Source organism: Heterodontus francisci, chromosome 20, assembly GCF_036365525.1.
Source record: "Heterodontus francisci isolate sHetFra1 chromosome 20, sHetFra1.hap1, whole genome shotgun sequence".
NCBI classification, from domain to species: Eukaryota; Metazoa; Chordata; class Chondrichthyes; order Heterodontiformes; family Heterodontidae; genus Heterodontus; species Heterodontus francisci.
This window is the reverse complement of record NC_090390.1, coordinates 23,565,736-23,580,512: the sequence shown is the minus strand read 5'-3', so window position 1 is coordinate 23,580,512 and position 14,777 is coordinate 23,565,736. Positions and strand designations below refer to the sequence as shown.

Below are 14,777 nucleotides of genomic sequence, written 5' to 3'. Positions count from 1 at the left end.
CTACGTGTCGGGTCTGGGTCGGGTTGAAATTCCGCGTCCGGCATTCGGGCTTGGGTCAGGTCGGGGTGGACGCTGCTTCTGGGAAGTCATGGGATCAGGCTTACCCATGATTCCCCACAACTCCAGCTGCAGGAATAGCCTGCTGTCGGAACAGATGAAGGAGATTTGGGTCTGATACAAAAAAAAATTAAAGGGCTCGGGTTGGTCGGGCTGTGGTCAGGTCGGGCCCGGGTCGTGTTTTAACTTTATATCCGAGCTGGGCTTTGGTGTCACATGCTGGCAGCAATCACTCCGATCCATGAGGGTTGGAGATAGGTAAGAATGAAATCTTTCACTGCATGTTCTGGTGGCAATAGGATCATTTGCAAGCACTTAAAAGTGAAATAGAGTCTACTTCAATAATAAGAATGCATTATCTGTACAGGCAATTAGAGTAGGATTTACAATTTGCTTCAGAAAATAAACCAGCAATTCACAAGTGCACATTTGGCACATGCCGGATTAGTTGATCGTTTTAAATACACTCTAAGATTTCAATCAGACCCAGCTGTTAGTAGTTTAGATGAAGGCTGTTGTTATGCTGGCTGGAGATGTGCTTAGTGTAACAAGATGGAAACAGTATGCAAATACTCCCCAGTAATCGCATCTAACCATCTGTACACACAATTTTTCCTTAATCAGGCCTGTATTTTCTGGTGCTGGTTTGCAGAATGTGTAGATTCAAAATGCTGATATGCAAAACCGAAATGATAGCTTTTTGTGTTTAAATTTTCTTTAGTCTATTACAGGAGTTGTTGAGGTTGCTCCAGCATTTCCCATTATCTACACGATGAAAGCAACATGTTTAAACAGGCGCAACCCAAGCTGCTATTAAGGAGCAGGGTGACCTCTCCCTGACCTACCTAAATAACTACTGCAATACTCCAAAATCAAATCCCCATAATTCACCTACATTCTCAGCTTCAATGCAAATGACTTCAACACACAAAATAGTGACAGCAGCTAGCACTGGGACTCCAATCTGAAGGCTTCTTTACCAGGTCTCGCCAATGATTAGACAGTCAATCGGTCAGGCGTAAAGCTGGGGTATCCTGGCTGAGCTGAGACCCACCTTTGGGAACCAATTGCACAAACTCCCATCAACACCCATAGAAGATCAGCTCAAGCATCAAGAAGGACACCAGCAAGCGCACAAAGTGATCTACGGATGCGTGTGAAATGACTGACGGAGTGACGCCACAGGAAGTGTGAAGTGATTGATGCAGTGATCACCATTGAAAGAGATTATCTGCTCATTTATTTCATTGCTGTTGGTGGCATCTTGCTATGTGCAAATTGGCTGCCGTGTTTCCCTACATTACAATACTGACTATATTTCAAACATGCTTTCTTCGCTGTGAAATGTTCAGACATCCTAAGGAAATGAAATCCATTATAGAACTGCATGTCTGTCCAATATATAATAGATGGTTAATCTCTCTAAAGTCTAGTTTCTGTTTTGTTTACATTTAGCAGTTAAGATGAAAAGTAAGTTTCTTAACAGTTTTAAACAAGGGTAGACAAGCTCTCTAAGAGTAGCTGTAGCTAGTTAATTAGGTAGCTAGCTTAAACTGGTTTCTGAGCTCTAGCAAAGCTGACATTATTGTTTTCAGAGTATAAATTCAGGGGACTCTCAATGCTGCTTCAGTGCACAGAGTGTGAAGAAGGGAGTTTGGTAAGTGAGGGAGGTCAGTAAGGAGGGGAACTATAAAATTAATTAATTTTAATTAAAATAACACAATAAAGATGGCAGGATAGGTGTTGTGTTGCAGCTGTAGTATTTAGGAGCTCCTAGCTGCCATGGCAATCCATAGCAAGTCTATAGTAAGTGTCAGCTCAGAGTCGTTGAGCTATAGGCCGAGCTGCAGCCACAACAATGCATCAGGGAGAGGGAAAATTACCTGGATGCTTTGTTCCAGAAGACAGTCACATCCCTTAGGATGGGGTTGTCGGTTTTGCTCAGGGACAGGAGGGTGTGACTGCGAGTCAGGCAGGTAAAGGGATCAAGAAGATGGGAGTGGGGGAGTCTCAGCCCTTGCAATTGAGCAACAACTTCGAGGTTCTTGCAGTTTGTATGGACGAGGACTGTGGTGTGGATGAGCAAACTGATCATGGCTCCATGGTACAGTAAGCCGTTCGGAGGGGGGCGGAGCAAAAAGGAAAGTAGTGGTAGTAGGGGACAATATAGTGAAGGGGATTGACACTGTTCTCTGCAGCAAAGAGCGAGAGTCCAGACAGCTGTGTTGCCTGCCTGATGCCAGGGTTCAGGACTTCTGATCAGGGCTGGAGAGGAACTTACAGTGGGAGGGGGAGGATCCAGTCGTCGTGGTCCATGTAGGTACCAACGACATAGGCAGGACAAGGAAAGAAGTTCTACATTGTCAGTACAAGGAGCTTGGCACCAAATTAAGCAGAATCTCAAAAGTAATAATCTCTGGATTATTACTTGAGCCACATGCAAATTGTTGTAGGGCAAATAAGATTAGAGAAATGAATGCATGGCTCAAAGACTGGTGTGGTAGAAGTGGGTTCCGGTTCATGGGGCACTGGCACCAGTACTGGGGAAAGTGGGGTCTGTACCGTTGTGACGGTCTACACCTGAACCGTGCTGGGCCCAGTGATCTAGCGAGCCGTATAACTAGGGAAGCAGATAGTGTTTTAAACTAAATAGTGGGGGCAAGGGATCAAATTTGGGAAGATGTGGTAAATCAAAGAGTAGAGACAAGGCAAGAGAGAAAGGTATTAATATGGGGAAAGATAAACAGACTGTGACAGGATGGAACAGTGATTACAAATCTAAGAGTAAATCAGTAGACAAGGCTAGAGGTTACAAAATAATAAAAAGGACAAAACTAAAGGCTCTGTATCTGAATGCATGTAGCATTCAAAACAAAACAGATGAACTGAAAGCGCAAATAGAAATAAATAAGTACGATCTGATAGGCATGAGAGAGACATGGCTGCAGGATGATATAGATTGGGACCTGAATATTGAAGGGTACATGACATTTAGAAAGGACAGGAAGCTAGGAAACGGTGGAGGGGTGGCTCTGTTAATTAATGATGGTATTACCACAATAGAGAAGGGATGACCCAAGTTCAGGAAACCAGGATGTAGAAGCAGTTTGGGTCGAAATGAGAAATGATAAAAGCAAGAAGTCACCTGTGGGAGTGGTGTACATGCCCCCTAACAGTAACCACATGGTAGGATGGCGCATGAAGGAAGAAATAATGGGAGCTTGTCAGAAAGGTACAGCGATAATCATGGGGAATTTTAATCTGCATATAGACTGAAAAAAATCAGATAGGCAAAGATGAGGAGTTCATAGAAGCACGTTCTGGATCCAACCAAAGAGCAGGCTATACTAGAGCTGGTATTGTGCAACGTGATAGGATTAATTCATGACCTCAGTGAAGGCTCCCCTAGGCAGCAGTGATCATAACATGATTGAATTTTACATTCAGTTTGAAGGAGAGAAGCGTGGGTCTAAGACTAGCATTTTAAACTTAAATAACGGCAATTATGAGGGTATTAAAGCAGAGCTGGCAAAAGCAAACTAGGTTAAGGGATAGGTCAATAGAGATGCAGTGGCAGACATTTAAGGGAGGATTTCAGAATACACAGAATAGATACATTTCAATGAGAAAGATACATATGAGTCGTAAGTCTTTGTAGCTCTCTTCCTCAAGAGGCGGTGGAAGCAGAGTTTTTAAATATTTAAGGCAGAGATAGATAGATTCTTGATAAGCAAGAGGGTGAAAGGTTATTGGAGGTAGGCGGGAATGTGAAATTGAGGTTACAATCAGATCAGCCATAATCTTGTTGAATTGCAGAGCAGGCTCGAAAGGCTGAGTGGCCTACTCCTGCTCCTAATTCGTATGTATAGACCAAGAGCTGGAAAGTGGGATTAGGCTGGATAGCTCTTTTTTGGCTGGCATAGACACGATGAGCTGAATGGCCTTCTGTGCCGTGAATTTTCCATATACCAACAAATAATGTTGGTACAGGGACTAGGGAGGCAGAAAGAGGAAAGGAGGAAGTGTTTTGTGAAAATAGTGTGCAGTAAAAACTGAGTCTTTATTTTAATTGAAGGCAAGCCAACTGCTTTGCATTTCTTATAACTCCTGGAGTGAAACATAGTAATAGATTGTAAGAACCCAAGAACACTGAGGAGCTGGTGCAACCAGAACAAAGGGGTATGTTTGGAAAGTGTATGGATGAAATACTACTTCAGTGTGCACACATAGGATGGCTCGGAATGGTACAAGAAAGCCAAGCTATGCACGGAGTGAATCTTACCTGTAGATTGAGATACCCAGTCATCATATCCGTGGTCATACATGCAGGCTGAGCTACTAATCGGCAGCACAGGTTCCCATATAAGGGCAGCCAGAAGGAAGATTCCTCTGGAGAGTGAAACATGATATGGAAAATTAAACAACGGCTACACTTCAATTGCACAGCTTAAATCTACTGGAGAAACCGCTGGAATATTAGTCATTGAACGGTTAATCAGAACATTTAAATAAGATCTGACTGGAATTATCCAATTAATAATTTAACAAACATAAGCCCCATCACATCCAGAAGTTCATTTTACATAACATGGACATCTCCCATGGCATTGCTCAAGGTGAGCCAGAGGACATGCTACTTTATAACAATACTAGATGTTACCAGGTATACTTAGGCAGCCAGCATTCCCACAGGAGATACAGTCAGGAGCGGAGTGCATTTAAATCAGAGACCTATAATATACACAGGACACCAACACCACGTCAGAGTGAGTCAGCACCTCTCGTCCTTATACCCAACCATCTTTCATGGGTGGTACAGGGGCAGAAATGGCCAGTTTTACCGCAACTTAAAAGGGGTCAGTAAGGGAAAGCTGGAAAGAATTCTGTAACTTATTTTTCCTAGACAGAAAACTCAAGAGTGTTTGTGCCTTCACTTGCACTCCTTGCTTCCGACTGAACAGTTAAAATTTCTTGGATACTGAAGTCCGCTGCTCCATTAACCATTCATTACCCAGTCACCACTATGGTTCCACAGAGTATATTCAATAATCCCTACATGCCTGTATAATGATCCCAAATGGCAGTGAATTCTACACACATAAAACAAACAGGCTCATTATCACATACGATTTTGTACATGTCTACAAGGACAGGATTACATGAATTGAGCATATGCTAATTTAAATACTGTGAATAAACTCAAGCAGTTTCAGAAGGATAAGGGTGAGTGAATATCATTGAAATTAAACCCACTTTCAGATGCTGAAAGAAGCTCAGCTTATTTTTCGAATGTATAAAAGAAACTTACCAATGAAAGAATTTAAACCTTGATGTTCAAAGGCATTACCATCAACATTCTGTGGGTCACCATTAACCAGAAACTTACCTGGACCAGCCATATAAATATTGTGGCTACAAGAGCCAGACAGTAGCTGGGAATTCTGCAGTGAGTAACTCACCTCCCGACTCCCCAAAGCCTGTCCACCATCAAGAAGGCACAAATCAGGAGTGTGATGGAATACTTTCCACTTGCCTGGATGAGTGCAGCTCCAACAACACTCAGGAAGCTCGACACCATCCAGGACAAAGCAGCACGCCTGACTGGCACCCCATCCACTACTGGCATATAGTGGCAGCAGTGTATACCAGCTACAAGATGCACTGCAGCAACTCACCAAGGCTCCAGCGACAGCACCTTCCAAATCCGTGACCTCTACCACTTAGAAGAACAAAGGCAGCAGGTGCATGGGAACAGCACCATCAGCAAGTTGCCCTCCAAGCCACACACCACCTTGACTTGGAACTATACCGTCGTTCCTTCACTTTCACGGCATCAAAATCCTGGAACCCCCTCCCTAACAGCAATATGGGTGTACCTACACCAGATGGACTGCAGCATTTCAAGAAGGCAGCTCACCACTACCTTTTCATGGCAATTAGGCATGTGATAAATGCTGGCCTAGCCAGCGCTATTCACATCCCGTGAACAAATTAAAGAAAGAAAATGTGACTATTTAAAATAAATGGCGTGTCATCTTTCAATAAAAGCAGAGAACAGAGAAACTTAATTCAATTGTGTTAAACAATCATCTTATTACTCATCCTGTACTGGAAATAAAAACCATTTCACATAACATTGAAAAAACCTAAGTGCCCAAGAATATGGTTTGCAGGAATGGGAAGCTGAATGTTGTGCACGCCAACTGACCTGACTGCCTGTAATCTATTAATACCTTATAAACTATTAACGCCAGCCCTCGCATTTCTCTGTGAATCTTGAAATGGTTTCAAAAGAAATAAAGTGTACTTAGATAAGATTGCCAACCTTCCAGAATTATTCTGGAATCACCAGGGATTAAGGATTAATCTGTTACAAGCAACCCAGAAGGAAAAGAAAAACATTGGGAGGTGGGGGTGTGGTGGTTAAAAATCATGAGCTTCTTTCATTTTCTTTGAACATTTTTGTTTATTAATTATAAACATATTAGAGATGAGACAGCGGGCTGTTTGACTGACAGTTAAGAATCATCCAATCGGGTAACAGAGAGCCTGCTCACTGTTGGGAGTAGGAAGGCAGAGTGCCATGAGGATTACATAGAATTTACAACACAGAAACAGGCCATTCAGTCCAACAGATTCATACCAGTGTTTATACTCCAGGCAAGATTCCTCGCACCCTACTTCATCTGAACCCTATCACAATACCCTCCTATTCCTTTCCATCTCATGTACTTATTTAGCTTCCCCTTAAATGCATCTATGCTATTTGTCTCAACTACTTCACCTGGTAGAAAGTTCCATATTCTAACCACTCTCCGGGTGAAGAAGGATGGACACGTTGGGCAACCAATAGCAGGAGATGGCAGACCAGTTGGAGTCGGGAGGTAATGTGACGAATCTTCCCAGAGTTCGACCAACCATTGGTGGTGACCTTGGGCTGAGATGACATCACATAGTAACATGGATAATAAAGAGCTTAGAACTGTAAAGAGAGACCCACTCACCGTTTGCTGCGATCGTGAGACTATGAGTTCGGAAGCTGGCTTCAGCATCATCAAGTTTTAGCGTGGCTTCAGCAAGCAGATGATATTTGGCGCCACTTGTGGGAGGGGGAAAGAGCACAATGTTACTTTGCTGCAATGTCTACCAAGCACACAAGCCAAATACTGCAAACATGTATGTACTCTGATACATCTAGTGGACTCAGTTAGTTCCAGAAGATAGAGATTGCTAGGCCAAAAAAAAAGACCAGGGTCCATCTAGTTTGCCTTCTATCATCCTAGTACTTGGATGTTACAGTAATGGAGTTGTTGACTAATCACAGCAATCAATCTCTATCTATTAGTCTACAACAGACCCAGACACGAGGTGAGGAAATCCCCAATGGGAGAACTTTGGGAAAAAGTCACCTGTTCCTCCCAATCATGTTACACTCACCATGTGTCATGTTTCAAATTAGTTATTCTGATATGTAATTTATGCACTTAGGACTAAGATGTGCTCCCAATCTGAGTTAGGGGTGCAGTATCTAGCCCAAGTTAAAGTTGCAGCCTTTGTTCCCCCTCCATCCCATCGCCACTGTGCACCAATAACCCGATTACATCGGGCTAACTAATGATGTCACAGGGGCGAGAAAAAAATGGGAGGAAGTTATTGTCTACACAGACTTGGTCAATCTCTGAGATAATGGTAGCATTTTACAAGAATGGGGCCATTTCAACAAATAAACCCATGGAGGGTTAGTTTTTAATAAGATATTATTCCAAATATAACACCAGAAAACTACAAGTGTGATTTTACAAGAAAATCCACTAGCTGAAGAACCTTTCATTTCAAGGTCTTGAAACTTAGGATCAGTTTGAGAGTTAACATTTCAAGTCTATGACCTTTCATCAGAGTTCTGACGAAAGCTCATTGACCCAAAATGTTAACTCTGCTTCTCTCTCCATAGATGCTGCCAGACCTGCTGGGTATTTCCAGTATTTTCTGTTTTTATTTCAGATTTCCAGCATCCGCAGTATTTTGCTTTTGTACAGGATCTGTTTGTTCATTTTAACATCCTTGCTTAAAGCTAAAAGTTGTATTAAGATTCGTTGGGATGCCTATTTTGCAGATTTAACAAAATTAAAACATTCTCAAAAGCAGTATTAAAGTACAATTGCATAGAAAAAGCATGCTGAATTTTGCGAAGGACTCACACTGCGACTGGGTTCGTCAGTAGGAGCGAGTCAAGGTCTCCAGTCTCCAGTGCAGATGTAAGCTTCTTTCCTGTTGACCTGCTGAGTGAGGTGCTGATTCTTCGGGCCAGTCTTTTAGGAGTGTTAGTGACGGAAGGTCCCTCCTCCACGCAGCAACTGTACACCTCCAACTTCAACTCAAAATCCGGCTTCACATCATCACTGCATAGAAACCGAGTCGGCAGAAATAAGTGAGTGATGTCATCATGGTTTAATTGCGATACAAATTAGAACTTGCTGGAAAAATAGCATGTTATCGACGAACCCCATTTTTAATACACAAAACAGCCAGCAACTCCAGGCGATTAAAAGATACGTTTTGAGGTGCGAATCTACAGAACTTGCTGGTCGATTTACGCTGCTCTGCTATTTACTTCAAACAAACAGCATCCCACCTTTAGCCTCCCTGTTATTTTGAGGAACTTGCTGGAATTGCACACTAATTGCCCATTAAGCTTGCTACAGAATATTAAGTCTAGTAATTAACATGATAATTGCTAATGACTGTCAATCAAAAACATCTTTGAATTAAAGGGTACAAGTAAAAGTCTAACAGTGCATGCTGCAACATGCCCTGCTCCAATGAGATCTTGGTCATTATATTTTAGAGGTAATATTAAATATTAACAAGGGTTAAGAAATGTCGATTCTTTAGCAGATAGACTCATTGTAAGAAGAAATGTTTCATTGTTCAGAGTTTAAGATTCCTGGTTTCAACAGCGAAGGAAGGCTGATCGATTCCTTCCTCACCATTCATGCTGGGATCGTATACATGATCAGTACAGGAAAACACAGCAATCCAACAGCGGTATTTTAGTCACTGAACAGGAGCAGGCCTTCGACCTCTTGAGCCTGTTCTGCCATTCAATGAGCTCATGCCCGATCTGCATCTTAACTTCATTTACCTGCCTTGCTTCTGTATCCCTCAATACCCTTACCTAACAAAGTTCTCTCAGTCTCGGTTTTGAAATTTTTAATTAACACCCAGACTCAATGGCTTTTTGGGCTAAGAGCATACCAGATTTCCATTTCTCAATAAATGCTTTCCTGAACAGCTAGATGTAATTTTAAGGTTATGCTCCCTTGTTCTGGATCCTCCCACCAGATTAAATTGTTTCTCTTTATCTAACCCATCAAATCCTTTAATCATCTTATGCACAGGAATTGGATTACCCCTTAAACTTTTAAACTCAAGGGAACAAAAGCCTAATCTATGCATTCTGTCCTCATAATTTAATCTCACTATCATTCTGGTGAATCTGCACTGCACCCCTTCCAAAGCAGATATATCCTTTCTGAAATATGGTGCCCTACTCCAGCATTTGAGAAATCCCTTGCTTTTACAAAAAGACTTTTAAAGAATCTGGAAATTGAATTCTCAAAGTTTTCACATGAGATGTTAAACTAAGGCCCCATTTGCCCTCCTGGGTGAACATAAAAGACCCCATGGCACTATCGAAGAGCAGGGGAGTGCTCCCCAGTGTCCTAGCCAATATTTATCTTTCAAAATGCACCGAACACAAACGATTGGTCATTTGCGTCATTACTATTTGTGGGACCTTGCTATACATAAATTGCCTGCCGTGTACAACAGTGACTACACTTCAAAAGCATTTCAATGACAGTAAAACAATTTGAGACGTCCCGAGGTCATGAAGAGTGATATAAATTCAAGTCTCCTTTGTTAAAAAGTACAAAAACTCACTAGGAATTATTTTCCTTATCTCATTTATGGCTCATGGACAGAAGAGAATGCAATGCAAAACAGTTTCAAAATACTTACAATATTATCAAATTCTCAAAGCAGATGTCAGTGAGAGTCTTATCTACGGTGATCATCCTGGTGTCAAAAATCTGAGCTCCAATCTTCACCAGGCAAAACACGGCATAATGCTGGCTCTCTAACACAAGGAGACAGCGTTAACACCACAAAATGAGGGATCAGGAAAGGAGAGTCAAAAACAAACAATGCTTTTGAGTACTTACTGCCCCGGTTGTTGAAGTGATCAGAGCCTTTCCACATTAATGGAATTCGAATGTCTGCAATGATACGAATATAATCACCTTTATACAATCATACAGCACAACAACTCTGCAAACAAAAAATATGCAGACCAGCTTCAAAAATAAATGTTACATAGTTGAGGAGGAATATATGACTTATTGCTCACACAGCTGAGACACTACAGCACCACCACAGGTGGGAGGGTGCAATTACAGCATGACAAATTGACAGACAGTGGCCATTATAAATGCGAACGAGGGTGGCCAATGGTGGCAGCGTGGGGACCGGAGGTATGAAACCTCTCGAATACATCTGACTAGGGCTGGCTAGAAGGTGGAATCATGTAAGGGTGCATGAATCTCAATGCCCAACTTAGTATTCAGGTTTGCTTGTTTGACTCCCAGCATAACCAAGGAGCTAAACTCTGTCGACTTAAAGCCGGGCATTACCAGGTTAAGGATATTATGAAATAAAAAGACAAAATAAAATTAGTACTGAAGAGTACCAGAGTTACAAACATGCACCTATATAGCATCTTTAACATAGTAAATGCTCCAAGGCACTTCGCAGGAGCATCAGACAAACATTGACACCAAACCACACAAGGAGATATCAGGATATTCAGTGACCAAAAACTTGGTCAAAGAAGTAGATTGTATGCAGCGCCTAAGAGGTGGAGAGTTTTAGGGAGGGAATTCCAGAGCTTAGGGCCCAGGCAACTGAAGGCACAGCCACCAATGGTACAGCAAAGGGAATGGGGGTGCACAAGAGGCCAGAATTGGATGAATGCAGAGTTCTCAGAGATTTGTAAGTCTGGGTGAGGTTACAGAGAATGGGAGGAGCAAGACTGTGGAGGGATTTGAACTCAAGGATGAGAATTTAAAAACCAAGTCATTGGCGAACCGAAAGTTAACGTAGGTTAGCAAACGGAGAGGTAATAGGTGAACGGGACTTGGTGCGAGTCAGGAAATGGACAGCAGAGTTTGGATGAGGTTATGGAGGGTGGAGATGGAAGGCCGGTCTGGAAAGCATTGGAACACTCATACCTGGAGACAACAAAAGCATGGATGAGGGTTTCAGTAGCAGATGGACTGAGGTAGAGAGAAGATGGGCAATATTATGATGGTGGAAGTAGGCAGTCTTTGTAACTGGAGAAATAAACACAAAGTAGACGGCACAAAAGGTAATACCGGATATTGCAACTTTTCCAGAACATGCCGAATGCTCTTTCATCTCAGTGTCTGACGACCTGTGGAATAGAGAGAATAAATATTAAACACAGCCTCAAGAATATTGACTCAAAAAGGGCGAGTTACTGACACACAGTTCACACAGGCAACATGCCTGTAACATGCTACACTGTAGATGCGTTTCTCTAATCTACATTATTCCTAACAAGTCCCATATTGAAGTACAATAGCACCATTACAGAAAGCCTTTTTCAATTCTTCATCCAGAATAAAGGGTGAATTGTTTCTGTGGCATTAAAAGGAGTCAGCCCCTTCAGGCACATTTTAACAAAGTTTTCTGTAAGTAGTATTCCTTTCTAAAACACCAAACAGCTGGCACTTTGCGCAGATATATTACACGATTTTTAGTAATATATATTTTTAAACAGGGGCCTTTAATTGCTGTACTTAATATGATCCAGGCGAACTCGGGTATGTTCACAAGTCCAGCGAAAAATGTGAGAACCTCTTTACTGTATAAAAATATTCAGCAGGATGGTACAATGTGATCATGTTTTAGGGAGGCTGTCTTATGGTTTCTTAATTATGAGGGAGTTATGAACAATCAATACATCAGAGTAGGTTGAAATGGCAACAGTCAAGGAGCAAAATGGAAAAGGAGAAATAAATCCTACCACCGTTCAGTTCCAGCCTACCTCCTTGCCACTTTGTGCAGGATCTGTTCCTCCGTGCGCCTCTGTAACTCAGCCACGTAGCAGAGGATGCGGGCATTACAGGTCAGCAGGTTTTTGGCAGCATGCAGCACCTGATCCCGCTGGGTGGAGGCAGCAAGAAGTTTGCAGGTCCCTTCCCGCATCCGAGTTTCAAAGTTGATTTTTTCCTGGATATCAGAGCCCTACGAGGCATTAACGAGAAAGTAGCAGAATACTAACGAAAGCCTTTGCATTTATATAGTGCTTTTCACAGCTCCAGGACATACCAAAGTACAGTCAATGAAGTATTTTTTGAAGTGTAGTCACTGTTGTAATATAGGAAATGTGGTAGCCAAATTCAGCAGAGCAAACTACAGTGAAGATTTCCACAGAGCCCTGCTAGAAATGATATGAAAAGTGCACTCTGCACTTTTTCAGAGACATTAAATACAAAATTTTTATGTCCAATATGCAACACCAGACTCCACATTTCAAAGCGTCACATTTTACTGAAGTACCAAATATTCATAAAACAAAAACCTGCAGCCTGAAATTTACAAGCAGATGGTCAATCTGACCGTGGCAAATTATAAGTTGGTGCAGTTGTCTGGATTGGTCCACTCAGAGCAATGGTCTTAAAGGGACAGACCCAGATTAGCAGCTGGAATTAAAGCTATATACAATAAATAGGAGCAGGAGTAGGCCAATCAGCCCTTCAAGCCTGCCCCACCATTCAATAAGATCATGGCTGATCTGTCCCAGGCCTCAACTTCTCTTTTGGGCCTGCTCTGTATAACCCTCGACTCCGAGATTTTAAAAATCTATCTACCTCCTCCTTAAATACATTTAGTGACCTAGCCTCCACAACTCTGAGGTAGAGAATTCCAGAGATTCACCACCCTCTGAGAGAAGAAATTCCTTTACATCTCAGTTTTAAATGTGTGACCCCTTATTCTGTAACTATGTCCCCTAGTTTGAGATTCCCCCACCAGTGGGAACATATTCTCAACATCGGCCCTGTCAAACCTCCTTAGAATCTTATATGCTTCAATAAGATCACCTCTCATTCTTCTAAACTCCAATGAATAAAGGCCTAACCTGTTTAGCCATTTTTGATAAGCAAGCCCTTCATCCCAGGAATCAGCCTAGTGAACCTTTTCTGAACAGACTTCAATGCTAGTATATCCTTCCTTAAATATGGGGACCAAAGCTATACGCAGTACTCCAGGTGTGGCCTCACCAACACCTTGTACAGTTGTAACAAGACTTCCCTATTTTTATACTCTAACCCCCTAGCAATAAAGGCTAAAATTCCATTTGCCTTCCTAATTACTTGCTGCACCTGCATGCTAACTTTTTGTTTCATGTACAAGAACACCAGGATCCCTCTGTCCTGCAGTATTTTGTAGTCTTTCTCCATCTAAATAAAAATCTGCCTTTTTATCCTTCCTACTAAAGTGGATGACCTCACACTTTCCCACATTGAACACCATCTGCCAAGTTTTTGCCCACTCACTTAACCTATCTATATCTGTTTGCAGATTCTTTGTGTCCTCATCACAACATGCCTTCCCACCTATTTTTGTATTGTCAGCAAATTTGGATACACTACACTCTGTCCCTTCCTCCAAGTCATTAATGAAGATAGTAAATAGTTGAGGCCCTTGGACCCATCCTTGTGGCACCCCACTAGTTACGGCTTTCCAAACGGAAAAAGACCCATTAATCCAGACTCTCTTCCTTCTGTGTGTTCGCCAATCTTCAATCCATGCCAACACATTACCCCAATACCCTGAACTCTTATTTTGCGCAATAATCTTTTATGTGGCACCTTATCGAAAACCTTCTGAAAATCCTAATACACTACATCTACCGGTTCCCCTTTATCCACTCTGCTGGTTATATCCTCAAAGAACTCTAACAAATTTGTCAAAAAATGATTTCCCTTTCATAAAACCATGTCGACTCTGATTGCATTTCGTTTTTCTAAATGTCCTGCTATTTCTTCCTTAATAATGGACTGTAGCATTTTCCCAATGACAGATGTTAAGCTATAGTTTCATGCTTTATGTCCCCCTCCTTTCTTGAATAGGGTGTCACATTAGCAGTTTTCCAATCCACTGGTACCCTACCGGAATCTAGATGCAGGCCATCAGGTCCTGACGATTTGTCTGCCTTTAGTCCCATCAGGTTGTCAAGCACCTTTTCCCTCGTGATAGTGATTGTTACAAGTTCCTCCCTCCCATTTACACTTTGCTCATCTATTATTGTTGGGATGTTTATAGTGTCCTCCACTGTGAAGAACGATGCAAAATATTGGTTTAAATTATCTGCCATTTCCCTGTTATACCTCAGATCAGAGACATTAATGAGCAATGTCATGGGCGATCCAGTAGAATTTTTAAAAAAGCCACTCAGCTATCATTCAGCATCAGAACAATCCAGCTTTGACACCACATTAAGAGGAAAATGTGATGCCGGGAACAAACAGAATTCCCTCTTGGCAGTGCAGTAACTATCTTAGTCATTCTAATCAAGAACTGAGATTGGAAAGTCCAAATTCCAACCACAAAACAACTGCATCATTCTCCACTTA

At 42.0% G+C, this 14,777-nt stretch overlaps 1 protein-coding gene across 3 annotated transcripts in view; it reads right to left on the bottom strand.

Moving 5' to 3' along the window:
* Window positions 1–14,777, bottom strand: part of rtkn2 (rhotekin 2) — an 80,200-nt gene that overhangs the window by 20,108 nt on the left and 45,315 nt on the right. For 2 of the 3 annotated variants that reach the window (XM_068052443.1, XM_068052442.1), the window contains exons 2-7: window positions 11,490–11,548; window positions 10,281–10,334; window positions 10,078–10,195; window positions 8,256–8,456; window positions 7,062–7,156; window positions 4,340–4,446 (exon numbers count right to left, since the gene is read on the bottom strand). In XM_068052443.1, coding sequence (XP_067908544.1) covers window positions 4,340–4,446; window positions 7,062–7,156; window positions 8,256–8,456; window positions 10,078–10,195; window positions 10,281–10,334; window positions 11,490–11,532 — 618 coding nt within the window. In that variant the 5' untranslated portion in view covers window positions 11,533–11,548. Of the gene's footprint in view, window positions 1–4,339; window positions 4,447–7,061; window positions 7,157–8,255; window positions 8,457–10,077; window positions 10,196–10,280; window positions 10,335–11,489; window positions 11,549–12,184; window positions 12,385–14,777 lie in introns of all 3 variants that reach the window. The other variant, XM_068052441.1, reaches the window with a different exon arrangement.